Source organism: Rhinopithecus roxellana, chromosome 2 (genome assembly GCF_007565055.1).
Source record: "Rhinopithecus roxellana isolate Shanxi Qingling chromosome 2, ASM756505v1, whole genome shotgun sequence".
NCBI lineage: Eukaryota > Metazoa > Chordata > Mammalia > Primates > Cercopithecidae > Rhinopithecus > Rhinopithecus roxellana.
In genome coordinates this window covers 45,780,318-45,807,277 of record NC_044550.1, presented here as the reverse complement: position 1 = coordinate 45,807,277, position 26,960 = coordinate 45,780,318, and the positions used below count along the sequence as shown (strand labels likewise).

At 35.7% G+C, this 26,960-nt stretch overlaps 1 protein-coding gene across 2 annotated transcripts in view; it reads right to left on the bottom strand.

Annotated features, from left to right (window-relative positions):
- The window catches only part of TBC1D19 (TBC1 domain family member 19), a 174,860-nt gene that overhangs the window by 78,386 nt on the left and 69,514 nt on the right, over positions 1 to 26,960 (bottom strand). For both annotated transcript variants that reach the window (XM_010368898.2, XM_030925828.1), the window contains 4 exons: positions 25,828 to 25,938; positions 19,159 to 19,231; positions 13,405 to 13,443; positions 11,673 to 11,785 (listed from right to left, as the gene is read on the bottom strand). In XM_010368898.2, the coding sequence (XP_010367200.1) occupies positions 11,673 to 11,785; positions 13,405 to 13,443; positions 19,159 to 19,231; positions 25,828 to 25,938 (336 nt within the window). The remainder of the gene's footprint in view (positions 1 to 11,672; positions 11,786 to 13,404; positions 13,444 to 19,158; positions 19,232 to 25,827; positions 25,939 to 26,960) is intronic.

Sequence of the window (26,960 nt, the reverse complement as noted above, 5' to 3'; positions counted from 1 at the left end):
GAAACTGCATCAACTAACGAGCAAAATAACCAGTTAATATCGTAATAGCAGGATCAAGTTCACACATAACAATATGAACCTTAAATGTAAATGGACTAAATGCTCCAATTAAAAGACACAGACTGGCAAACTGGATAAAGAGTCAAGACCCATCAGTCTGCTGTATTCAGGAGACCCATCTCACATGCAGAGACATACATAGGCTCAAAATAAAGGGATGGAGGAAGATCTACCAAGCAAATGGAGAACAAAAAAAAGGAGGGGTTGCAATCCTAGTCTGATAAAACAGACTTTAAACCATCAAAGATCAAAAGAGACAAAGAAGGCCATTACATAATGGTAAAGGGATCAATTCAACAGGAAGAGCTAACTCTCCTAAATATATATGCACCCAATTCAGGAGCACCCAGATTCATAAAGCAAGTCCTTAGAGACTTACAAAGAGACGTATAAAGCAAGTCCAAAGAGACTTAGACTCCCATACAATAATAATGGGAGACTCCAACACTCCACTGTCAACATTAGACAGATCAATGAGACAGAAAGTTAACAAGGATATCCAGGAATTGAACTCATCTCTGCACCAAGCGGACCTAATAGATATCTATAGAACTCTCCACCCCAAATCAACAGAATATACATTCTTCTCAGCACCACATCGCACTTATTCCAAAATTGACCACATAATTGGATGTAAAGCACTCCTCAGCAAATGTACAAGAACAGAAATTACAACAAACTGTCTCTCAGACCACAGTGCAATCAAACTAGAACTCAGGACTAAGAAAATCAAAACCGCTCAACTACATGGAAACTGAACAACCTGCTCCTGAATGACTACTGGGTACATAACAAAATGAAAGCAGAAATAAAGATGTTCTTTGAAACCAATGAGAACAAAGATACAACATACCAGAATCTCTGGGACACATTTAAAGCAGTGTGTAGAGGGAAATTTATAGCACTAAATGCCCACAAGAGAAAGCAGGAAAGATCTAAAATTGACACTCTAACATCACAATTAAAAGAACTAGAGAAGCAAGAGCAAACACATTCAAAAGCTAGCAGAAGGCAAGAAATAACTAAGATCAGAGCAGAACTGAAGGAGATAGAGAAACAAAAAACCCTCCAAAAAATCAATGAATCCAGGAGTTGGTTTTTTGAAAAAATCAACAAAATTGACAGACCGCTAGCAAGACTAATAAAGAAGAAAAGAGAGAGGAATCAAATAGACGCAATAAAAAATGATAAAGGGGATATCACCACCGACCCCACAGAAATACAAACTACCATCAGAGAATACTATAAACACCTCTAAGCAAATCAGCTAGAAAATCTAGAAGAAGGCCGGGCGCGGTGGCTCAAGCCTGTAATCCCAGCACTTTGGGAGGCCGAGACGGGTGGATCACGAGGTCAGGAGATCGAGACCATCCTGGCTAACACGGTGAAACCCCGTCTCTACTAAAAAAATACAAAAAACTAGCCGGGCGAGGTGGCAGGCGCCTGTAGTCCCAGCCACTCGGGAGGCTGAGGCAGGAGAATGGCGTAAACCCGGGAGGCGGAGCTTGCAGTGAGCTGAGATTCGGCCACTGCACTCCAGCCTGGGCGACAGAGCAAGACTCCGTCTCAAAAAAAAAAAAAAAAAAAAAAAAAAAAAAAAAAAAAAAAGAAAATCTAGAAGAAATGGATAATTTCCTGGACACTTACACTCTTTCAAGACTAAACCAGGAAGAAGTTGAATCCCTGAATAGACCAATAGCAGGCTCTGAAATTGAGGCAACAATTAATAGCCTACCAACCAAAAAAAGTCCAGGACCAGATGGATTCACAGCTGAATTCTACCAGAGGTACAAGGAGGAACTGGTACCATTCCTTCTGAAACTATTCCAATCCATAGAAAAAGAGGGAATCCTCCCTAACTCATTTTATGAGGCCAACATCATCCTGATACCAAAGCCTGGCAGAGACACAACAAAAAAAGAGAATTTTAGACCAATATCCCTGATGAACATCGATGCAAAAATCCTCAATAAAATACTGGCAAACCGGATTCAGCAGCACATCAAAAAGCTTATCCACCATGATCAAGTGGGCTTCATCCCTGGGATGCAAGGCTGGTTCAACATTCGCAAATCAATAAACGTAATCCAGCATATAAACAGAACTAAAGACAAGAACCACATGATTATCTCAATAGATGCAGAAAAGGCTTTTGACAAAATTCAACAGCCCTTCATGCTAAAAACGCTCAATAAATTCGGTATTGATGGAATGTACCTCAAAATAATAAGAGGTAGTTATGACAAACCCACAGCCAATATCATACTGAATGGGCAAAAACTGGAAAAATTCCCTTTGAAAACTGGCACAAGACAGGGATGCCCTCTCTCACCACTCCTATTCAACATAGTGTTGGAAGTTCTGGCTAGGGCAATCAGGCAAGAGAAAGAAATCAAGGGTATTCAGTTAGGAAAAGAAGAAGTCAAATTGTCCCTGTTTGCAGATGACATGATTGTATATTTAGAAAACCCCATTGTCTCAGCCCAAAATCTCCTTAAGCTGATAAGCAACTTCAGCAAAGTCTCAGGATACAAAATTAATGTGCAAAAATCACAAGCATTCTTATACACCAGTAACAGAGAAGCAGAGAGCCAAATCAGGATTGAACTTCCATTCACAATTGCTTCAAAGAGAATAAAATACCTAGGAATCCAACTCACAAGGGATGTCAAGGACCTCTTCAAGGAGAACTACAAACCACTGCTCAGTGAAATCAAAGAGGACACAAACAAATGGAAGAACATACCATGCTCATGGATAGGAAGAATCAATATCGTGAAAATGGCCATACTACTCAAGGTTATTTATAGATTCAACGCCACCCCCATCAAGCTACCAATGAGTTTCTTCACAGAATTGGAAAAAACGGCTTTAAAGTTCATATGGAACCAAAAAAGAGCCTGCATTGCCAAGACAATCCTAAGTCAAAAGAACAAAGCTGGAGGCATCACGCTACCTGACTTCAAACTATACTACAAGGCTACAGTAACCAAAACAGCATGGTACTGGTACCAAAACAGAGATATAGACCAATGGAACAGAACAGAGTCCTCAGAAATAATACCACACATCTACAGCCATCTGATCTTTGACAAACCTGAGAGAAACAAGAAATGGGGAAAGGATTCCCTATTTAATAAAGGTGCTGGGAAAATTGGCTAGCCATAAGTAGAAAGCTGAAACTGGATCCTTTCCTTACTCCTTATACGAAGATCAATTCAAGATGGATTAGAGACTTAAATGTTAGACCTAATACCATAAAAACCCTAGAAGAAAATCTAGGTAGTACCATTCAGGACACAGGCATGGGCAAGGACTTCATGTCTAAAACACCAAAAGCAACGGCAGCAAAAGCCAAAATTGACAAATGGGATCTCATTAAACTAAAGAGCTTCTGCACAGCAAAAGAAACTACCATCAGAGTGAACAGGCAACCTACAGAATGGGAGAAAATTTTTGCAATCTACTCATCTGACAAAGGGCTAATATCCAGAATCTACAAAGAACTCAAACAAATATACAAGAACAAAACAAACAACCCCATCAAATTGGGCAAAGGATATGAACAGACATTTCTCAAAAGAAGACATTCATACAGCCAACAGACACATGAAAAAATGCTCATCATCACTCGCCATCAGAGAAATGCAAATCAAAACCACAATGAGATACCATCTCACACCAGTTAGAATGGCAATCATTACAAAGTCAGGAAACAACAGGTGTTGGAGAGGATGTGGAGAAATAGGAACACTTTTACACTGTTGGTGGGATTGTAAACTAGTTCAACCATTATGGAAAAGAGTATGGCAATTTCTCAAGGATCTAGAACTAGATGTACCATATGACCCAGCCATCCCACTACTGGGTATATACCCAAAGGATTATAAATTAGTCTACTACAAAGACACATGCACACGTATGTTTATTGCGGCACTATTCACAATAGCAAAGACTTGGAATCAACCCAAATGTCCATCTGTGACAGACTGGATTAAGAAAATGTGGCACATATACACCATGGAATACTATGCAGCCATAAAAAAGGATGAGTTTGCGTCCTTTGTAGGGACATGGATGCAGCTGGAAACCATCATTCTTAGCAAACTATCACAAGAACAGAAAACCAAACACCACATGTTCTCACTCATAGGTGGGAACTGAACAATGAGATCACTTGGACTCAGGAAGGGGAACATCACACACTGGGGCCTATCATGGGGAGGGGGGAGGAGGGAGGGATTGCATTGGGGAGCTATACATGATATAAATGATGAATTGATGGGTGCTGACGAGATGATGGGTGCAGCACACCAACATGGCACAAGTATACATATGTAACAAACCTGCACATTATGCACATTTACCCTAGAACTAATTTATTAATAAATAAATAAATAAATAAATAAAAAAGAATCTAACTAATGCCTGATTTGAGGTGGAACAGTTTCATTACGAAACCATGCCCACCTACACCCCCTATCCATGGAAAAAAGTCTTTCATGAAACTGGTCCCTGGTCCCAAAAGGCTGAAGACTGCTACTCTAGGCAACTAGAAATGAAAGATTTTAGGCTTAAACAAAAGCTTGGATTGAAAAGACAGTTGAAGCCATTAGGGAATAGGTGACTTGTGGATGAGGCAGCTCAGGGAAAATGTATAGAATAAGATCAAAATGGAATTCTGAGAAATACATGCACTTAAGGTCCAGCAGAGAAATCCAAATGGAGACTAAACAAAGAAAAACAAGAGAATGAACAGCTAAGAAAACAGGGTGAACTAAAGTAAAGACCAAGACTATTTCAAGGATCAAGTAGGCACTGATATCAATACTGTAGGTATAAGAACTAAAATATGTCCACTATTCCTTGGTGAGTTTAATTAGGATAGTTGTAGTCATGTAGTGGGGGTGGGTGTATGTCAGAGTACAATTGACTGAGTAATTAATGAGACCAAGTGATTAACTCAGCACTACTTAACTCATATTAATACAATCAAGTAATTAATGAAATTAAGTCTAGCACAGAATTTTGTTTCACAGGTGTAGCTGTGAAAGGAAGGAAAGGGAGACAGAGATGGCTAGGAAAGACATGAAGTTTAAGATTTACTTTTATTCCTAAGATAGAAAAGACTTGAGAATGTATAATGCTATGGGAAGGAGTGAGTAGAGAGGAAGGAAAAGGCAGAACAAAAGATTTGTTTTAAAGTAGATGGAACATGTACAAACATAGGGAAAAGAAAAAGTATGTTAAGGTGTTTCAAATACAGGATTTTTAAAAGTCTTTAACCAGAAGAGCTGAGATATCAGATGTAATAGTCCATTATCACGCTGCTAAGAAGAAATACCTGAGACTAGGTAATTTATAAAGGAAAGAGGTTTAATTGATTCACAGTTCCACATGGCTGTGGAAGCCTCAGAAACCTTACAATGATGGTAGAAGGTGCCTCTTCACAGGGCCACAGGGGACAGAATGAGTGCCCAGCAAAGGGGGAAGCCCCTTATAAAACCATCAGATCTCATGAGAACTAACTCACTATCATAGGAACAAAATGGAGGAAACCACACCCATGATTCAATTATGTCCACCTGGTCCCATCCATGACATGTAGGGATCATGGGAACCATAATTCAAGATGAGATTTGGATGGGGACACGGCCGACCGATATCATTCCACCCTGGCCATCCCAAATCTCATGTCCTCACAATTCAAAACAGTCATGCCCTTCCAACAGTCCTCCAAAGTCTCAACTCATTCCGGCATTAACTATGCTGATGCAAGAAGTAGGCTCCCATGGCCTTGGCCAGCTCTGCCCCTGTGGCTTTACAGAGTACAGCCCTGCTCAGGGCTGTTTTCATAGGCTGGAATTGAGTGTCTGCAGCTTTTTCAGGCACACAGTGCAAGCTTCTGGGGTTTGCAAGATGGTGACTCTCTTCTCACAGCTCCAGTGGGGACTCTGTGTGGGGGCTTCAATCCACATTTCCCTTCTGTACTGCCCTAGCAGAGGTTCTCCATGAGGGCTCTACCCCTGCAGCAGACTTTTGCCTGGATATCCATTACATATTCTTTGAAATCTAGGTGGAGGTTCCCAAGCCTCAATTCTTGACTTCTGTGTACATGGAAGCTGCCAAGTCTTGGAGCTTGCACCCTCTGAAGCAATGGCCTGACCTGTACCATGATCTCTTTTAGTCATGGCTGAAGCTGAAGCATGGGACACAGTGCACCATGTCGCGAGGCTGCACAGAGCAGGGGGACCCTGGGCCTGGCTCAGGAAACCATTTTTCCCTCCTAAGCCTCCAAGCCTGTGATAGGAGGGGCTGCTGTGAAGGTCTCTGACGTGCCCTGGAGGCATTTTCCCCATTGTCTTGGCAATTAGCATTTGGCTCCTCATTACATATGCAAATTTTTGCAGCCAGCTGGAATTTCTACCCAGAAAATGGGTTTTTCTTTTCTACCACATTGTCAGGCTGCAAATTTTCCAAACTTTCATGCTCTGTCACCTCTTCAATGCTTTGCCACTTAGAAATTTCTTCCACCAGATACTTACCCTAAATCATCTCTCTCAAGTGCAAAGTGTGAAAGGAAAATAAATCTTGGGGTCCCCAAATCACTAAGCTAAAGGGCAAAGTCAAGCTGGGAATTGGGTCATGCAAAACTGCCTCCCCTTTTGTTTCTTAAAAAAGACGATTATAAGATGAAAATCTACACACCTCCCCCATATTTTACTCACAAGGAAATTCCTAGTGAGCTTGAAGATCTTTACCCTAAGGTGTTTCTGTTAAAATTTCACTATGGCAATGTAAATTGATAGCTTATTTTTACAGGTGCAGTCACCTCCCTGCCCACCAGGCAAATGCATATCTGATTGCTTCCCTGCCCCATTTTTTTCTAGGTTATCTTATATAAAAATGCAGATTCCCCACATATTTCCTCACTCCATTTGTCTGTGTCACCTTAGGTTAAAAAAAAAAATGCAGATTCACTGAGCCAGGCAAAGGCATGAATAACTATTTTTCCTGCCCACCTCTTACATGAAAATTGTGTACTTCTCAATATCTCACTCTTTCCCCTTTAAATTTGGAGCCCTCAAAATCATCTTTGGAGAAGGCATAGACCTGTTTCCAGGATGCACATACTTAACTTTGGCAAACAAACCTCCTAATTGTGACTTGTCCTTTTTCTCAACTGACAAAAGTTACACAGATCTCTAGGGCAGGGACAAAATGCTGCCAGTCTCTTTGCTAAAGCATAACAAGAGTCCCCTTTATTCCAGTTCCCAAAAAGTTCCTCATCTCCATCTCAGCCTGGACTTCATTGTCCATATCACTATCAACATTTTGGTTAACACCATTCAACAAGTCTCTACGAAGTTCCAAACTTTCCCACATTTTCCTGTCTTCTTCTGAGCCCTCCAAACTATTCCCACTTCTGCCTATTAACCAGATCCAAAGTCACTTCCACATTTTCAGGTATCTATAGCAGCACCCTACTCTCTGCAGTACCAATTTACTATATGAGTCCATTCTCATGCTGTTATGAAGAAATACCCAAGACTGGATAATTTATAAAGGAAAGAGGTTTAATTGACTCACAGTTCCACATAGCTGAAGAGTCCTCAGGAAATTTACAATCATGGCAGAAAGTACCTCTTCACAGGGCAGCAGGGGAGAGAATGAGTACCCAGTGAAGGGGGAAACACCTTACAAAACCAAACCATCAGATCTCATGAGAACTCACTCACTATCATGAGAACAGGATGGGAGAAATTGCTCCCATGACTTAATTATCTCCACCTAGTCCCTCCCATGACATGTGGGAATTATGAGAAGTACAATTCAAGGTAAGATTTGGGTGGGGACACAGCCAAACCATATAACCAGATTTCAGTTTTTTAAAGAGTAGGGTATTGGGAGGCTGAGACAGGCGGATCACAAGGTCAGGAGATCGAGACTATCCTGGCTAACACGGTGAAACCCCATCTCTACTGAAAAATACAAAAAAAATTAGCAGGGCATGGTGGTAGGCGCCTGTAGTCCCAGTTACTGGGGAGGCTGAGGCAGGAGAATGGCGTGAACCCAGGAGGCGGAGCTTGCAGTGAGCCGAGATCACGCCATTGCACTCCAGCCTGGATGACAGAGTAAGACTCCGTCTCAAAATAAATAAATTAATAAATAATAATAATAAAGAAAAGGATTTCATAGGGAACAAGGCTGAAGTCAGAAAGATAAGGTAGAAAGTTTTTTTTTTTTTACTTCAGGCAAGAAATGATGGTATTTTGAAATGAGAGTGGTAGTGAAACATGTTTAGGAGTTAAATCAAGAAGGAATTATTGAGTAATATAATTATTGAGTAATACAATATGATATTCAGGAGTTAGGGATGACACCAGGTTTCTGGCTATGGTTCCTTGATGGACAATGGTACTGAAAAGGGAATTTAGGAAGAGTGTTGACATCTTGAATTGGAGGTGCTTGTGAGATATACAAGTGCTTAGGTGTACTAAGCAGCTGCATTTGAGGTTTAGAAAAGAGAGATCTGAGAAGAAAGTATATAGATTTGAGGTAATTGGTAACTGAGGCTTTGGGAGTTTGTAGTATTTGCTAAGGAATGTACGAAGAAGAGAACGACCCTCAAGAATCCTAACTGATAAGACAAAGAAGACCCTCCACCAATGAAGAATGCCAGAAAGAGCACTGTGTCACAAAAGCAAAGGAATATTTCAATAAAGGAGTAGTCAATGAGGTTAAATACTGACCACAGGTATAAGAGGTAGACGTTTCTTTTCTTTTCTTTTGTTTCTTTGGAGACAGAGTCTTGCTCTGTTGCCCAGGCTGGAGTGCAGTGGCATGATCTCACTCACTGCAACCTCCACCTCCTGGGTTCATGTGATTCTCGTGCCTCAGCCTCCCACGTAGTTGGGATTATAGGCATGCACTACCATGCCTGGCTAATTTTTTGTATTTTTAGTAGAGTCAAGGTTTCTCCATGTTGGCCAGGTTGGCCTCGAACTCACAAAATCAGGTGATCCACCTGCCTCGGCCTTCCAAAATGCTGGGATTACAGGCCTGAGTCACTATGCCCAGCTTGACATTTCTTCCACTTGAATAAAAGTAGATGAGGAAAGGACCAGGTGCTGATGCCATTAAGTTTACAAGTTTGGCAGGAAGAATTTGAACGAATTTCTAATGATGACTTCTGTTTTCTCTAAGTATCAGGAGGTGAAGTATTTTGCTAAAACTGAAGAGAAGGGATTGAAGAGAGTAGAGGTCAGAAACAGACACTGTGAAGACTAAGTGAGCTGACCACAAAAATCCAGGCAGGTCGGGCATCATTATGGGCCAAAGTAAGGTTGTAAGAACTTTCCTAAGAAATCACTAAAGAAAATCTTATTTGTTAATATTAGTCTTGGCTATTTTATCAGTAAGCAAGTACCTAGAGCAAAAGTAGAGGAATATTTTCTGTCTTTAATTAGCAAACTGAAATTTAAAAATTTTAAAAATATGAACAATGTTTATTAAATATAGATATTTTGACACATACCTAGAAATGTGTAGAAAAGGAAATATACAAAAGCAATCTTTTTAAACCTAACACAGATTTTCTTAAAAAAATGAAAGTTAGATAATATTCTATTCAAAGCATGAAAAGAATTTACTAGGAACCACAAGTATTATATTCAAAGTCTTTGTATTGAAATAGATTTTAAAGAACAGCTTTATGTTTGTGAAATGTAAAATCTTCCACTTATGTCTAACTCCTCAACTATGACTACAATTACATGTGCAGCTTATTTTATTTGATTGAAAAGCGATTCAACAAAAAATTTCAATAAGGTATTCTTAACAAGAAGTATTCTTTTTCCTTCTCTCTTTCTGTCTCTCTAATGCACCACCTACAACAATTATTTTGGAACTACTATAGTTCACTGGGGTCACACTTTTATAGCTGAAATTAACTGTAAGTGATAAAAGATGCTTTAATCAAAAACTCAGGGTTGCTTTTCTGAAAATATTAATTTCTATTTACAGATATTGAATAGACTTGTCACTTTGCAATTAGAAAATTCAGATGGCTATTAGCTCCAAAATTCAAGGGTAAAAATCACCTTAAAAAATTTTTTTCTTTTTACAAGAAAACATCTACAAGTAGTAAAAACGACCTTTGAACACTGTAAAAAATAATGATTACCTGGGATTATTATTTTATTATTATGTGGGGTTATTAGGATGATACTTCTGGAAATATTCTAAATTTGTTTTAGAAATGGCAGTGATTCCTCTGCAGAGACAGAATTTGTTAATCCAATTTCTATACAGTTAAGTTGGCAGCGCATCTACAAAGTTAGATCAGGACAAGAGTTGTATCTTCTTCTATAAGAATTGATACACTCACAAAAAAACGCCCAATATATATTCAAATCTATTTTATACCCTATTTTCTCTAAAGTGTCACTATAAAAGGTTAGCAATATCATTTATCTAAAACTGGTCTGAAATAAATTACAAGCTTTATTGTTACAAAAAGGAAGCAAGTGATTTTTGACAGAGCTGTTCAGAGGGAGATTTAAAACACAGTATACACACATGCACATATACATAGTTTGTAAGAGTTAGAGGTGTAGTTTTTATAATAGTATTAATAACATTTGATTTTCTTTAAAAACATCATTATTAATTATAATTAATTTATAACAAAATTATATGTAATATGTAACTCTTATGATTACTTTTATTAACAGTGACCATTTATGTTCCAGGCACTATGTTAAAAGTACATGTACATTATTTCATTTAATTCTGACAACAATTATGTGATATAAATATTATTACCTATATTTAAGTGTGGGTTAACTGAGATTTGAAGAAATGTAAGAACTTGCTCAATGATATATTTCTAGTAAGCTGGGGGAGCTAGAAGTTGAAACCAGGTCTGTATGATTCCAAGATGCATCTTTTTAACCACCAAGCTAGAAAACTATTAGTGTGTTATTCATTAAAATCTTTTAAATGGATAACTTCTATGATTAATGGGCTTAAGCAAAAAACAAACAAAAAATCCCCACTAAGAATATTTCAAGAATCATTGTCTTATATAATTTTGCTTTATTTAATCTATTACCCATCTTTTCATATTCATATTTCCTAAAATAAAATGTTCTTACATATAAAAAAATAACATTCCCACTTAATCTGTTGATTTCTAGAACCATAAAAATAGTGCATATTTCAAAGGTAACTATAGGGACAAAGAATTCATTTACTTAACTTGAGTTGCCTTTATTTCTCTGTAGTCTAACATCCTTATTCTACCACACATCATGGATCTAAATTGTCAGCCTCCACTCCTCAAAATTTTACCTACTGTTTTGTTGTATATGTAAGATCACACCATTTCATTAATTATTAATAACAAAAACTTCCATATTAAGCAGACAATGATTAAATTATATGTTAAATTTTATTTTAGAACCTCAAACTATAGTGATTTTGAAAATTTCAAAAGGGGGTTAATAATAGATTAAGAAACAAAAGTTTTTTTTCTATTTTGAATAACTGGTCTTTGAAAAATAAATACCCCAAAGCTAAAATCTGACCCACCCTTTTTTTCTTCTTACCTCAGGTTGGCTGGAAATATTCAAAATGAGAGCCCACAATTCAGCTCTCAGTGCCGTGGGACTTCCTTGTCTGATGTACTGTTGAGCAGCAGCACTATCTTGTTCTGCTAGAACTATCAAAAGTATATGAAAATCTCCTTAGAAAACTCAGAATGTAAGAAACATCACTGAAATCTTCAACTATAAATCTTTTGGGAAGCTGACATTCAGTCTTTCTATCTAACATAATTACACCGTATCTTTACCTTTTAAAACTTATTCTCTGGATTTCAATACAGCCCTATTTGCAGCCCCCATCCCCTCACCTCCGCCCCAGTTGCAAGCCTTAAGCTCTTTCATCTCTTACCCAGTCTGGATAAGGAGGGACTTAATAAGGACTTTGAGATCACTTTGATTTAACTATAGCTCCATGGATCTGAAACTAGTATTGTGTGTGTGTGTGTGTGTGTGTGTGTCTGCATGTATATACATATATGAAATAATTTTTAGATTCCATTATCAAGTAAATTCATAGCTACAGAAACCCCAAATTTCTTATGTATATTCTACTACCTCATGAATGTTCTAATATTTGGAAATAGTATGGTACAGGAAGTTTCATGGCTAAGAATTACAGTATATAAGAATGATAGCTATCTATTCTATTAAATGACTTCTTAGTTATTTGTGAAAATCAACAGAAAACAGGAATTTTAAAAGACGTAGAAACAAAGATCTCATAACCGTGTAAGAAGGATCAAATTACTCTTAAGCAGCCAAGTTCACACAATCAATATGTTATCTTTTGCTTTCATTTTAATTTTTATTTTCTTTAATAAAAATGTCAGCTATTCAGTCTGGAAATAAAGGTCCAAAAAAAAACAAAATGAAGCAAAACCAAAAAAAGACATATCAAAGCAACTGCTAATGTTTATCTAACCAGTATTGTTATCTTATATTTTCTTCTTAAAAGGATATGGAAAAAATAATCTTATATTAAATGAAAATTACATGAGCAGAAGAAACAAAGGAATCATGAAATAAAAAAGAGATGAAACACTTTAATTTGCAATTGCTCTTAATAAAAGTGTCAAATCATACAAATAAATTCTAAATAAATACAATTTTTTAAAATTGAACTAGGGATTTGGTGCATGACAATATAGTTGCCATAGAAGGTTCATTCTGACACAAAGACCAATCTGTACTTCAAAGACAAAAAATTTCAAAGACAAAAAAGGATTTATAAAAACAAGGAAAAGAATCTTCAAAAGACAGGGAAAAATTATTCCTCAGAATACTAACAGCCACTTTGGTTATTAAGCCACACCACTGTGAATGGTCACTGGGAACCATTACAGTTATATTTTCTCCTAATGCAGAAGCATATTCCCATTAACTCTAATGAGAGGTGTGTGGGTGCATCAAAGACAGAACCTGCCTCTTTGATTTTAAAATGAAATTCTACTGCCGAATGGATTAAGCTAACATCCCTGAGGAATATGTGTCTGCATTTCCTTTTTAGTGAACCAGCTGCGTACTTCTTTCTCTGACGTGTATTGATAAAGCCAAAATGATGCATTTTCTCTACTTATAAAGATTCTCATTATATAATCTACATGGTTAACTATTACCCCCTTTAGATTTTTTGCTTTTCAGAGATTAAATTTCCGTTGGAGGTTATTTGAGGCACACATTTACCTGGGACTGTCTCACTTCTCAGAAATAATAACTTTTATAATTAAAAGCTTACCTTTTTGCCCAATACGTACATGCTCATTTTCAAAAAGTTCTAAAAATGTTAAAAGAAAATAAAATTATTAGACACAAGTATGATCAACCACATTTGGAACAACATTAGATACATCTTTCTGGTATTGATACGTTTCATGATTTTTAAAACCAGATGGCTCTATAGAAAACTACAAGAATATCTTATATGTAAAAATGTTTTTCTCTAAATTGTTTAAAGCTAAACAATTTTTTGTTTAAAATTAAAACAGACTTATGAGCATTTAATCAAACAAAAAATTGATGAATTTTCCCTTTGTTAAAACATCTCCTCACAATACAAAAATGTTCCTATTCATTCACCTTTTAGTTTTTTCTAAAAGAAAAACAAAACTTAATGACAGCTTCATTTACAAAATCCTACTTCCACTCCAATCTACCATTGGCTATCTAATAAAAGTATATCTAATAAAAGCCTTACTACTATATAGGAAAAATCTCACTCTACAAATGTCATTTCAAAAGATTCTATGATGAGATTTTTTTAAGTACCAATCATAATGGAAAAAGATTCATGAACCAGACTATATTACATTAAAAAAAAAAAAAAAACTTCTGTTCATCAAAAAACACTGTTAAGAGAGAGAAAATGTAAGTAACAAAGTGGAAGAATATATTTGCTGTACATATATCTGGCAAAAGACTCCTATTCAGAATATATGAAGAACTCCTGGTAGACAAAGATAGATGACTCTCAGACACAAACAGACAAAAGACTTAAATAGAGGCTCTTCACAAAAGAAGTGACCTGAAGGACCAATAAACACATGAAAAGTTGCTCAACCACATTGGTCTTCAGGGAAATGCAATTAAAACCACTATGAAACACACAACCGCCACAATAGCTAAAATGAAAAAGACTGACAATTCTAAATGTAAAAGATGTGGAGCAAATCAATTTCTCATACAAAGCTAGTGGGAGTAGAACTTGGCACAAACACTGTGAAAAACTGTCCAGCAATATCTACTAACACTAAACAGATGTGCATATCCCACAATAATTAGCAATCCACTCTCAGTTATAAACCCTAATGCATATATATGTGCACCAAGAGATGTGTATAAGAATATTCACAGCACCACCATTGATAATAACTGAAAATGTAAACAATTCAAATTACCATCAGCAGTATACTAGATAGTGGCATATTCATACAATAGATTATAATACAGCAATGAGAATGAATGATTTATAATTCTCTACAACACCTTGAATATTATAAGAAAAAGCAAAAGAAGCCAAACACAAAAGAGTATATATGATTTCATTTCTATAAAGTACAAAAATAAGCAAAACTAATCTGTGATGCCAGAAGGCAGAATAGTTTTTACTCATGAGCGTGACAGAATCTGGATGTGTGCCTAAGGGGGCTTCTGAGGTGCTGGTAATATTCTGTTTCTTGGTCTAGCTGGAGGTTACGCAAGTGCGTTCACTTTGTAAAAATTCACTGATCTGTATAGACGTGATTTGTGTGCTATCCAGTATGTATGTTGTACTTCTATAGAAGTTATTTAAAAATTAGCAGTCATTTTTCTATTATCTGCAGTACTTGAAAACTCTAGTTTTGAAATATAAAATTGCAACACTAAGGAAAAATCAGAAGAATTCTCTTAATCAAAGAAAGATTAATATAAGTGTGGCACAGTTTCAGTATTACATAATTTTTTAGTTTTAAAAAATAATCCATAAAGCTGTTTTTTCACTAGAGTATTTGAGCCAGAATGCCTTATTCTTATAGTTTATTGTAGTCCTAGTACTTCTGAAGTAATTAGGAAGTAATTAGTTGAACAGATTATACAGTGACTAAGGAAAGTGTCTGGGATCCCTAACATAATTATACAATGACTAAGGAAAGTGTCTGGGATCCCTAACATAATCATATATATATGTATATAGTAACATATGTATATATGTATATAGTAACAATACAGTTTCATTTTAATCAGCTATGATTTCTGAGATTTAGTGGCCAAAGAAGACAATGCTTCAGTGAACACTGTAATAGCATGAAACGGCAGATGTAATACTGCAGCATACTATAGTGGGGCTTAGCTCAGTAAACTTTGAAAAAATAACAAACAGTATATTACAGACACTGGAGATAGTTTTCACAGAGAACCCCATAACTGGTTCTTCTCAGTTATCTTGATAAGCACATCACAAAACTGGCCCGTAACAACTCGATTTTTTTCATCCTCCTTGACTAAGGATTAAGTTAAAATTTCTCTTAAGATTCAAATTATAATTCTTTATGTTCATTTCAATCAATGTAGTTTATACAGTTCAAGATTTTCTTCTTATAATGTGCCAAGAAATGTTTTATATTTGTAATTTTCACTGAATGAATAAAGAACAGTTGAATAATCAAGTAAAAATAAGTTGCCAGCCAATTCTCATTTTCTAATAAAAGCAGATGATATTACTAGATGGTAATAGTGCTTTATTACCCAAAGTAGTATGAAATAACAATAATCAGACTTCTTAAAAAATTTAACTATTCAATTATGTGAAATACAATAATTCTGCTTTTTAAATGCTATTTTCTGTCCTAAGAATAAGAAACCTAAAAAGTCAGAACCAGAATCTCCAACTTATACTCTAATTCTGTGTTTTTCAGAGTGCCCTGAGGACCATTATGTTAACAGATGCATCTATATTAATAGATCTTGCTCAGGAAAAATACTTCTGTTAAAACGATCTTGGAAGATGCTAAGCTAATATAGTTTAGTGAAGACTTCTCATAGTCTTTAAGATAGTAACATACACTGTACATCTTAAGAAGGTATACAATTCAGCCCTTCTCAAACCTTATTTGACAACAAGATTCTCCTTTTCACAGGGCATCTTATGAGTGCTCCTTAGTATAATGCTTCAGGAAATACTGCACTAACTGAGTATGGTTTTTTCTTTTAGAAAGAAATTGTCTATTTAGTAGAACCCTCGTCTAATAAGATTCATTATTACGTACACTCAGACAATAATATCAACATAGGACCTCCTTTATCATAAAGGCTTATGAGAGAACGCTGATCTTGCTCACTCTGTTAATATCAGTCTTATAAATGGTTTCCATAGTAAATGTGTGTGTGTATTAAAAATAAATGCAATGCGTGTTCATGAGTTTGTAGAAATAATGGCTATGACTGTTTTTTTTTTATTATTATTGTCAAATAAGGATTCTATAGTACAATTGTAAGGACTTTTTCTCCCGACTTATATATAAAAGCTCGTAAGTAAGAAATGCATTTCAAATATAATAATTGAATAACAGTAATGATAAAGCAGAGGTAACAGAGGTTTTAAAGATGTGTAAGAACACAATTCCCTTAAGCCACACTTAAATTTAATTCTGAATATAAAAAACTTGCCTCTAGCCAAACACAAGTATAGCAACATTTTCCAACATTAGCATTACATTTCCAACTTAAAGCGAAAGACACAGACTAAAATATAAAATAAGAGATCGTCAGCTTCAAGCAGGCTTAGATGTTCTATGCTCCAATCGCCCTTTAAAGGTAATAACAGCAAATACCACACTGTATCTTATCTGTCACTTACCACTATTTTTTCCCCTAAAAGCAGAGATTATGTCTTATGTCTATGTATTCTACGTAAAACTCTGTATTTACCAACCCCTGGCCCTCAGCAGGGTCTCAAACACATTTGTTATACTATGAATGCATCAAAGAAGGAAAATCTGCACTGTAAGTTTAAAAATACAGTATGTTAAGTCTTCTAAAGCACAGATACTATGAGATTTAGAATAATTTTAAATAACTCTTAAAGATTATTCAAAAGTAAAAAATAAAAATATAATTCAAGGCTGTGTTACTACTTCATTTCCTTTTCTTATATGACTATCATTTGCCATGAATAAAAGTATAAGGTATTTTATTTTATAAGATATTTTACATCTTCTTATAAAATAAGAAAAGGCTGCCAAAGGTGGCAGGAGGGAGGCAGCACAGTGTAGCAGACTTTGGAGACAGACTACTTAGTTTTGAATCCTGGCTCTACCACTTACTAGTTTTGTGACCTGGAGCAAGTTACTTAACATCTCCACATCTTCAACTTTAAAATGAAGATAATAATCCTACATCACATTATATAAGAAAATTAAAACCATATTGCAATACCACTATACACTGCCAGACTGACTAAGACAAAGATGAAATACACCAAGCATCAGTGAGGACATACAGCAAAACTACGACTCTCATACATTGTTGGTGGAAGTGTAAACTGGTACTAACACTTTGAAAACTCACTGGCAGTTATTTACTAAAAATGAACATATACAAATATCAATATGCATGAATGAATGAATGAATATTTCTAGGACCTAGCAAATACACTCCCAGGTATATACTCCACAGAAGAATATAGATACGTTCACCAAAAAACACATATTAGAATGATAATAGTAGCCTTATTTGTACTATCCCCAAACTTGAAACTTCCCAAATTTTTACCAACCGTAGAATAGATAAATAAATGTGTGGTATATGCATCCAGTGGAACACTGGGAAGCAAATGATCTATAAACACATGTAACAATATGGCCAAATGTCACAAATATAATTTGAACAAAAGAAGTCAAACATCACAGAGACATACTGTATGCTTTTATTCATATGAAGTTCAAGAATTTGAAAAACTAATCTGTGCTGCCAGAAATCAGAATGGTAGTTATCTTTGCAATGGGGATTAAAGATTGAAAAAGGGTAGGAGGAGGGCTTCTGTTTAGTGTTCTGGGTATTTTAATAGGTGTATTCAATTTGTAAAAATGCATTAAGCTGTCCTCTTATTATATATGTATTCCTCTATGTGCATTATACATTAATAAAGTATTTAAAATGAAAATAGATACCTTACAGAGTTGCTGAGAGGTTAAAATGAGACAATATAGATGCAACATATAGTATGTGCTCAATGGTTATTTCTGATTATATAGTAATAATAATAGTAATAATTATGTAATATTGCTATTATAATAGTAGTAAGAGCCAACTTATTTTATAGAGGAAGAAACAAGTCCAAAGATGTATAGTGACTTGTGCAAATTACACAGTTAGCCAGTGGCAGAGGAAAGACCAGAAGAGTCTCCTAACCCCTATCTAGTATTATTTCCACTACAATACAAGGCTCCCATACTTTAAGTAAATTTTTACTTCGCTTTTATTATAGCTAAATACCAATGTAGTATTTAATAAAATATACACTGAATTTATGCACAAAAAGGGAAAAGTTAGGAAAACTGCTTGGATTATTAAGGTTTAAAAGATACTATTTTTAAAGCCTAAGATGACTCAAGGTAGACGTCAGTGTTCACTTAACTTGGTCATACAAAAGTAAAAACAGGTACTGTTGGCCAGGAAATGATGTTGCCACTAAAGATTCTGACAACAAAAATAACTTATATATGTCTTTTCAAAATCATTTTAAAGATCAAATAAAATTCTGACAACAAAAATAACTTATATATGACTTTTCAAAATCATTTTAAAGATCAAATAAAAAGACAAAATTTAGTTGAACTCTAATACTTACAACATACAGGATTCTATTCAATATATAACAGTAGCCAAGGAGAGGCAAAAGCACGCTTAGTTTTCAGATATTAAAAAAACCTGCTAAATTAACTTGGAAATAGCAATATAAACCTTAGGCTCACTCTCATTTATCATTAATTGAATTAACTGGAAAAATACCAACCAGGAGGCACTTGTGTAGAATCATCTATACCCAGTTGTCCTATATTTAAGCCAAGTTCCACAAAGCATTCTTTCTGAAAAATAACATATGTAGAATTGACATAGATCTCAGACTTTACTGCACATTGTTAAAAGATCACCTTTGCCTAAACATTAGCTTAAATAAAAATCACAATGTGAAATGAGGCTTTGCTTTATTCAAATACCTAAAAAAGAAAAGGACATATTAAGCATCTAAATAATAATGCATTAGTCCAAAATTAAGGAACAGAATAACCAGTGATTACTATATAATGTTTATTATTTTCATATGAAATAATCACAAATAGAAAAGATATAAGCATTTAGGAAATATAAATATACAATGGGAAAGACACAAACATATAATATTTATCCAAATGGAGAGCCATTAGCAACATTTTTCTTTCTCCTAATTTTTCCTACCTAATAAAAGTTTTACTTCTTGCCTTTTGACCAACGAGTGCTGCCATTGTTTAAAATAACTGTTTTCCAAAAACAGTTCTTGATTTTGCCTTTTTAGGTAACAGACTACTCAGTAAGATAAGGAATGATAATTATCCTTTCAGTAAAAAACTAACTTTAAACCTTTCCTGAAACACACACACACACACAAACAAACACTCAGTATGCGTATCACTTACCAATTTTATCTTCTAAAATCATTGTCTAAAATTACCACTATGATCCTGTATTTGTGCTTTCTATGGTACTGTTCCTCACTCAGATCTTAATCAACTAAACACTGCAAATATCCAAAACAACTTAAATTAATTTTTAAGTACAATTGGACCATCAAGTGCTCTGCTAAAATAAAGATAAATCAGATTTATTCTCCAGACTTCCTCTACTTATCTAGTAATGTCTAGGGAAAATAATAATGTTTGTCTGGTATTTTTTAAATACATAAAAACCTCACATTATTCACATTTTTATGCTCTAAGTAATTAAATATTTCTATTAATATTTGCCTCAGTATTTTGTTACTATTCTAATTGCTAAACCCATACTTCCTTGTCCTTTAAAAAATGGAATTAGTTTTAATCCTTACTAATTATCTATTATTACTTAAGTTAGTGATTTATTAATGTCCTTTACAAGACAGTTATTCAGCCTAACATACACATATACACATTTCATTTTTGTATAGATTTTAAATAACTACTACTATATTTCGATTTTTAAACTTTATCTACACTTTAAAAAGTACTGCATCTTGTCCATGACTAAGATCTACCGCGGACCCCAGGACCGGCCTGCTAGCCCATGCTCTGACGTTAATGACATCGAAGGCACCCCTCCCGAGGAAATCGCAACTGCATGACCCCACTATGCCCCAATTCAGCAGGAAGCAGTTAGAGCGGTCATCGGTCAACCTCCCCATTAGCACTCGGGTTTTCCTGTTGAGAGGGGGTACTGAGAGACAAGACTAGCTGGATTTCCTAGCCCGACTAAGAATTCCTAAGCCCAGCTGAGAAGGTGAATGCACCCAACTTTAAACACAGGGCTTGTAACTCAGCTCACACCCGACCAATCAGGTAGTAAAGAGGGCTCACTAAAATACAACTTAGGCTAAAAGCAGGAGGTAAAGTATTGTCAAGTCATATATTGCATGAGAGCACAGGGGGAGGGAAAATGATCGGGAGATAAACCCAGGCATTCGAGCTGGGAGTGGGCAACCCCTTTTGGGTCCCCTCCCATTGTATGACAGCTCTGCTTTCACTCTATTAAATCTTGCAACTGCAAAAAAAAAAAAAAAAAAAAAAAAAAAAGTACTGCATCTTATGTTACCAATTTGTAATGACTGAAGAGGTAAAAATTTGTTATTCTTCCATTTTCAACCATTGTTTTCCATTTATTTTAAGGTACTCTTCTGTAACTGAAATCATTTGTATTTCTTTTTTTTTAATAACCTTAATCTTCATACTACAAAAGGGACTTATACCCAATAAATGCTTTAATATTAGGTCCTGTAATTAAAATGGAGAGTTTTACTTAGGCTAGGACATGTTAAAAAGCATAAACAGAACTCTGAACATCCATTTCCTACTTCATTGCCCTGGACTATTTTTAACTCAGTGTCAGCAGACATGGACCCTAATCTCAGATTTCCTTCAAAACTCACCCCAGGTATCTTATCTTCAGAGAAGCCTCCCTTGATATTCCAGGCTGATATAAGCAACTTTCTACGCATATATATTAACCTTTATCAACCAAGCACATAATCACATCATATTAAAATTGTATTTTTACTGCCCACCTCTCCACTAGCCTGCAGCTCTTGGAAGACAAGCACTGTCTCTTATACACATTTGCACTCTGCTTCACTACCTGGCACAGGGCCTGACATAGCAAAGGGGTTCAATAAATATTGAACCACACTACTTAGCTCTAGTCCTAACCAGCTGCCTCCACATAACCAAATTAGTAAATAGGAATTTGTCACAACTACACTTTAAAATTAATAAATCTCAGTTATAAGGAATTTCTGTTTAATATGTATGTGTCTACATAACATTGTAATTAGGTCTAAGGGCTATCCATTATAGGATCACAGGACTCACTGAGCCTCACCAAGTTCAATACTTGTACAGGCAGACTAGGGTCACAGATAAACCATGCATCCTGGAGTCAGAATCATTATATTGCCAGGCTACATGATATAGGCAAGGCAGGGACAACTATCCATAATGACTGAGGAATAAAAGGACTAACTACACTCTTAATCATACACCCACAATTTCTTGAAAATTAGCCACAAGCTTTTGGTTCTCCAATAGCTAAGAATGCATTCGCATCAGTTTAGGGTCTCTTCAGATAGAATACACAGTAGTCTCATTCACACATAAGCTGAAATTTTGTCTAAATTATCCTTTCCCTGCTTTTTTACCTAGCAAACTCCTTCAAGTTGGCTGGCTTCAGAGTGTCATCACCTAATCTTCACATGAAACTGCCTCTACATGTGGCAGTTTCAGATATCATCTATTGATTTTATATGGAAAATGAGGATTTTAGCTCATGCACATTCTATTTCCACCCTTCAGTCATCATTAATTCTTAATTAAATCCATATTGAGAGTTTTGCATTATTGTTACTATGTAAATATTTCACTGGTGAGGCATGTTGTACTTATCAATGTTTTCATTCTTATACTTTTTTCCACACTGTTCATAATTAAACTAATTTTTCACTTATACAATTTTCTCTAATCATTTACCTCTTTTTCCTAAACCCATAACAACTCTGAAAAGACCCTCCTTAATATAATTTCGCATGTAGTCAAGCCTGTGAGATCATCTGCACTTTTGGTGTTTTTCTTGCAGGCATCCCTCCTGGAACCTTCCAACCTCCTGCTCCAACCTAGGATTGTTGTGTTTCAGTCCAGTTGTACAGCCTTTGTCCTGGAACTTCTCTTCACTCTCATTTCTGGAAATTCTCCTTCTCTTTGGTTGGGATCCTGCTTTCTGGGTCCCATATTTTGCTTCTTGTTTATGACCTTGTTTGAAGTACTTCTACCAAGAGCTCCCTAAATAACAGTAAATATTTTAGATCAGTACATCAGAAAATGTTTACTCCATCTTAACATTTGATTGACTGTTGGTTACATATAGAATTCCAGGCTTGAAATCACTCAGGTTTTTAAAGACATTACTTCAAAGTCTTCTGGCTTCCAGTGTTGTTGCTGAGAGTAAGATGCCACTCTGATTCCTGACACTGTATATACTCTGCTTTTCTTTTATAAAAACATTTCAGTTTTCTCATTTTCAAGTGTCTTGGTGTGGATCTTCTTTCATTCATGTCACTGGGTACTTGGTAAGCCTTTTCACTGGAGATTCACATCTTTCTTAAATTCTTATAAACTTAATTATGTTCCCTCTGTTTCCCTTTTCTGGAACTCCTTTTGGCCAGATGTTAATCTTTGTAGATTGATCTTGTAATTTAAGAAATCTTTTCGCTCCTATTTTTCATTTCTTTGGTTTTTTGCTTCATCTTCTGATAAAGATTTCCTCAGCTTTGTTTTCAACTCATCTATCGATATGTATTTTTTGGCATACTATATTCTTAATCCAAAAACCTCCTTTTCATTCTCAAGTGTTTTCTTGCATTAATGAAATTCTGTTCTTGTTTCAAGTAATATCTTATCTTACTGAGAATCTTAACGGTTTCATTAAAGTCTCCTTTTGGGAATAAATGGTTAATATGTCCATTTGAAGATGACATTGTGTTTACCTTCTCCCATCACTGTTGCCCTGAAAATGTACTGAATCACACACACACACACAAAAATTCTAAGAGAAACACCCCCACTATATTGCTAAGCAATGTTATTTACTGAAAACATGATCTTTGACTGGTAAACGACAACTGAAATGGAAAACTGTGAGTAGAGTACAAAAACTGACTGGAAAACACAGGCCTTAGCCACCTGTGTGGTGTCTCTTGGGAGGGCTTAGAAGCTATGCTTATGTGCATTACAAGAAATTATTCCTATGGTGTATGAGACTTCCCTATGTTGTGCCTATGTGACTTGTCATTTCCAGTTGCATACCTTCATTGTGAGGGTTGGGAAGTAGCATTTGCATGGCTATAAGGACTCTCCGTGATGATGAACCTGCTAATGGCATGCTAGTATACTGTCATGCTGTTTTCTGTCCTGTTTCACCCACAAATTTAAGTGAACCTGGTACCAGGTTATCGTCTATTATATCCTGTGAGTATGAATGTAAATCAGAACCTGAAATGCCTATTAGTAGTCATTCCCTAATTTGGCTATTTGGGTTTTGTTATTGTTGTTGCTGTTTGGTTTTGCTTTAGTTTGGTCCTGTCTCTCATACTGGAAGAATTCAAAAGTCTGGGGTTTCTAGGTTGGTCATTCCTATTTAGAAACGAGGCAATAAAAAACTGATTGGAAGCTCTGTCGGCAAGGGTCAGGCACAGAATGCAGTAGGCTTCATTGTGAGGCAATTTAATATCTAGCCAACCTCTTTTTTGTAAGGGTTCTCTGAATCCCTGTTAGTCTTTTCTCTGGCATTCTAGAGTTGGTTGAGGGTGAGGAAAAAGAAGGTGGAGGGTGGGGAAGGTAGGGTAGTGGTGGTAAGAATGAGAGTATTAGTCTCACCATTCAGCAGACTTGCACTTAATCGCTGTTTTCAATAGCTCATTCCTGTCCTGCTCTATGTCTGAGGTCTCCGAGTGCACAGTTTTTCTGCATGTGTATCTCTAGTGAATACACCTCTGGTCTTCTGCGGGGGAGGAGGAGTCATCTGAGTATGCATGGTGATGGAAATCTGGGGGACTAACTTCTCCTGATTCAGACTTTCACACAATCTCCATTTTCAGCCCTGTGGCTCACCATGGTTTTCTGTGACATGTGGTACCTCCAATTCTTGAACATTTCTAAGGTTCTATGGAGAAAATCATCTTGCTTCTTGCATCAGTCAGTGTCTAGTCAGGAAAGGGTCATACCACAAATGTGAACAGGGAAAAACAGAAGAAGCAAATGCAGAAAGCAACTATGACTTCTAGGTTAAAGGAAAGTAAACAAAAAAGAAACTAAGAACTTAGAAAAGGGTCTCCTGGTGCTGAAGGCTGAGATTCATACCTCTGTAGAGAGGTAGTGTAGCTGCCACACAAACGCAGACTAGGGGTGGTGGAAAAACTTGTCAAGGAGCAGGTTAGAGCTGGACTATTGAGGACTACCAAGGTGAGTGTTATTGAGCCTCCTGCATCCCAATCTGCTGACTCCTACACACAGGAGCTAGAAATGGAAGCCGCTTCCTCCTTCTATGGCCTTGCAGTGTCCCTCTAGAACCTTCTATTGACAAAGCCTAACATCAGGCCTGCTTGCAAAGGGTAAATGTTTATAGGGTCTAGCTCCAGCATGATAAAGCAGAGCAAAAAGGAGAATTTGGAGCTGAAAGATAATAAACGGATGATTGGGAAAAACTATAATGCCATAAATATACTTTAATCTCATTCATACTGTCTATCTTCTAGGGACATTTAGGTTTGATATTCTTCTCCCCTGTTTAAGTCATTTATCATCAGTGCTCTATCTTAATACATTAATGACCAGAGTTATAAGTGGCTTCCTAGTTTCACCAAAGACAATATTTATATTTCTATGCCAATTTCTTAATTCCATCATCAGGAAATCTCCCTACTTTTCATTTTAAAATGAGCTTCCTCACAAGAATATTATGGTCTCCAGAGCAAAGTCACTCTCTAATTAATTCTTATGTTCTCCATCTCCCTAAGTGCCTCATCTTGTTATAAGCTCCACAAAAGTTTGTGAAATTAAATAAAGTGTACTTTCTTAAAAATAATTTTATAAAACTCACAATTTATCTCAATTAGTTTTATAACCATCCACCGGGCAACTGAATCCCAACAAGCTGTCTCATAAATCTATGCTACTTATTAAAATACAAAATAAGCAAAAGCATTTATAGGTCAATACAAACTCATTTTTAGTCCTATTAGCAAAGCAGCTTGCTCTCTCTATATACATATTTGCAATAAAAGAATAAATGTCACTTTATTAATTTGTTTAATGAGATTACCCTATTGCTTTACATACATGCTGTATAAAAACATTTTTCTAATTATCTTCTAAATGATGTTAATTTATTTTTAAGTTTCTATACTTACCAATTCAGGGATGTCTTTTACTTTCAGTGGAACTTGAATTAAACCCAAATGAGTCCTGAAACTAAGAGAATCACCGTTTTCATAATTTGGGTTGCGAAGATTAATTAATACCTTTAAAAACAAATCCAACAAAATTGGTTAGTTTCTTTATAGGATGTTTACACTTATAAAATTAGCAGGGATATTCTTTGTGTATCACCACAAAATTAATTACTATTTGGGTGATGCACATACTTTAATTACATTCTAAAATAGTATAAAAGCATATTGAAATGTTAAAATATAATGCCATAAATATACTTTAATTAGGATAGTTTTAATATTCCAATAAATGATCTACAATATAAAACTCTACAGAGTTAAGAATTTAGTTAAAAATAAAAACTTTTTGGTGGTTAGAAAAAACAAAAATTGCTTGATTATAACACTTTACCAGAGAAGGTGACAAGAAAGAAATCTTGCTTGATTGTAATATTTATCAGCAAAAATTTTAGAATCAATTCTAACACATTTAAAAACAGATATTGACAATATTTGTAGAAAGATGATGAAGTAAGATTGCAGGGCATCTCTCTCACCACTCCTATTCAACATAATATTGGAAGTTCTGGCTAGGGCAATCAGGCAAGAGAAAGAAATGAAGGGTATTCAAGTAGGAAGAGTGGAAGTCAAATTGTCTGTTTGCAGATGACATGATTGTATATTTAGAAAACCCCATTGTCTCAGCCCAAAATCTCCTTAAGCTGATAAGCAACTTCAGCAAAGTCTCAGGATATAAAATCAATGTGCAAAAATCACAAGCATTCCTTACACCAGTAACAGACAGAGAGCCAAATAATTGAACTCCCATTCACAATTGCTACTAAGAGAATAAAATACCTAGGAATCCAACTTACAAGGGATGTGAAGGACCTCTTTAAGGAGAACTACAAACCACTGCTCAAGGAAATAAGAGAGGACACAACAAATGGAAAAACATTCATGCTCATGGATAGGAAGAATCAATATCATGAAAACGACCATACTGCCCAAAGTAATTTATAGATTCAATGCTATCCCAAAGCTACCACTGACTTTCTTCATGGAATCAGAAAAAAACTACTTTAAACTTCATATGGAACCAAAAAAGAGCC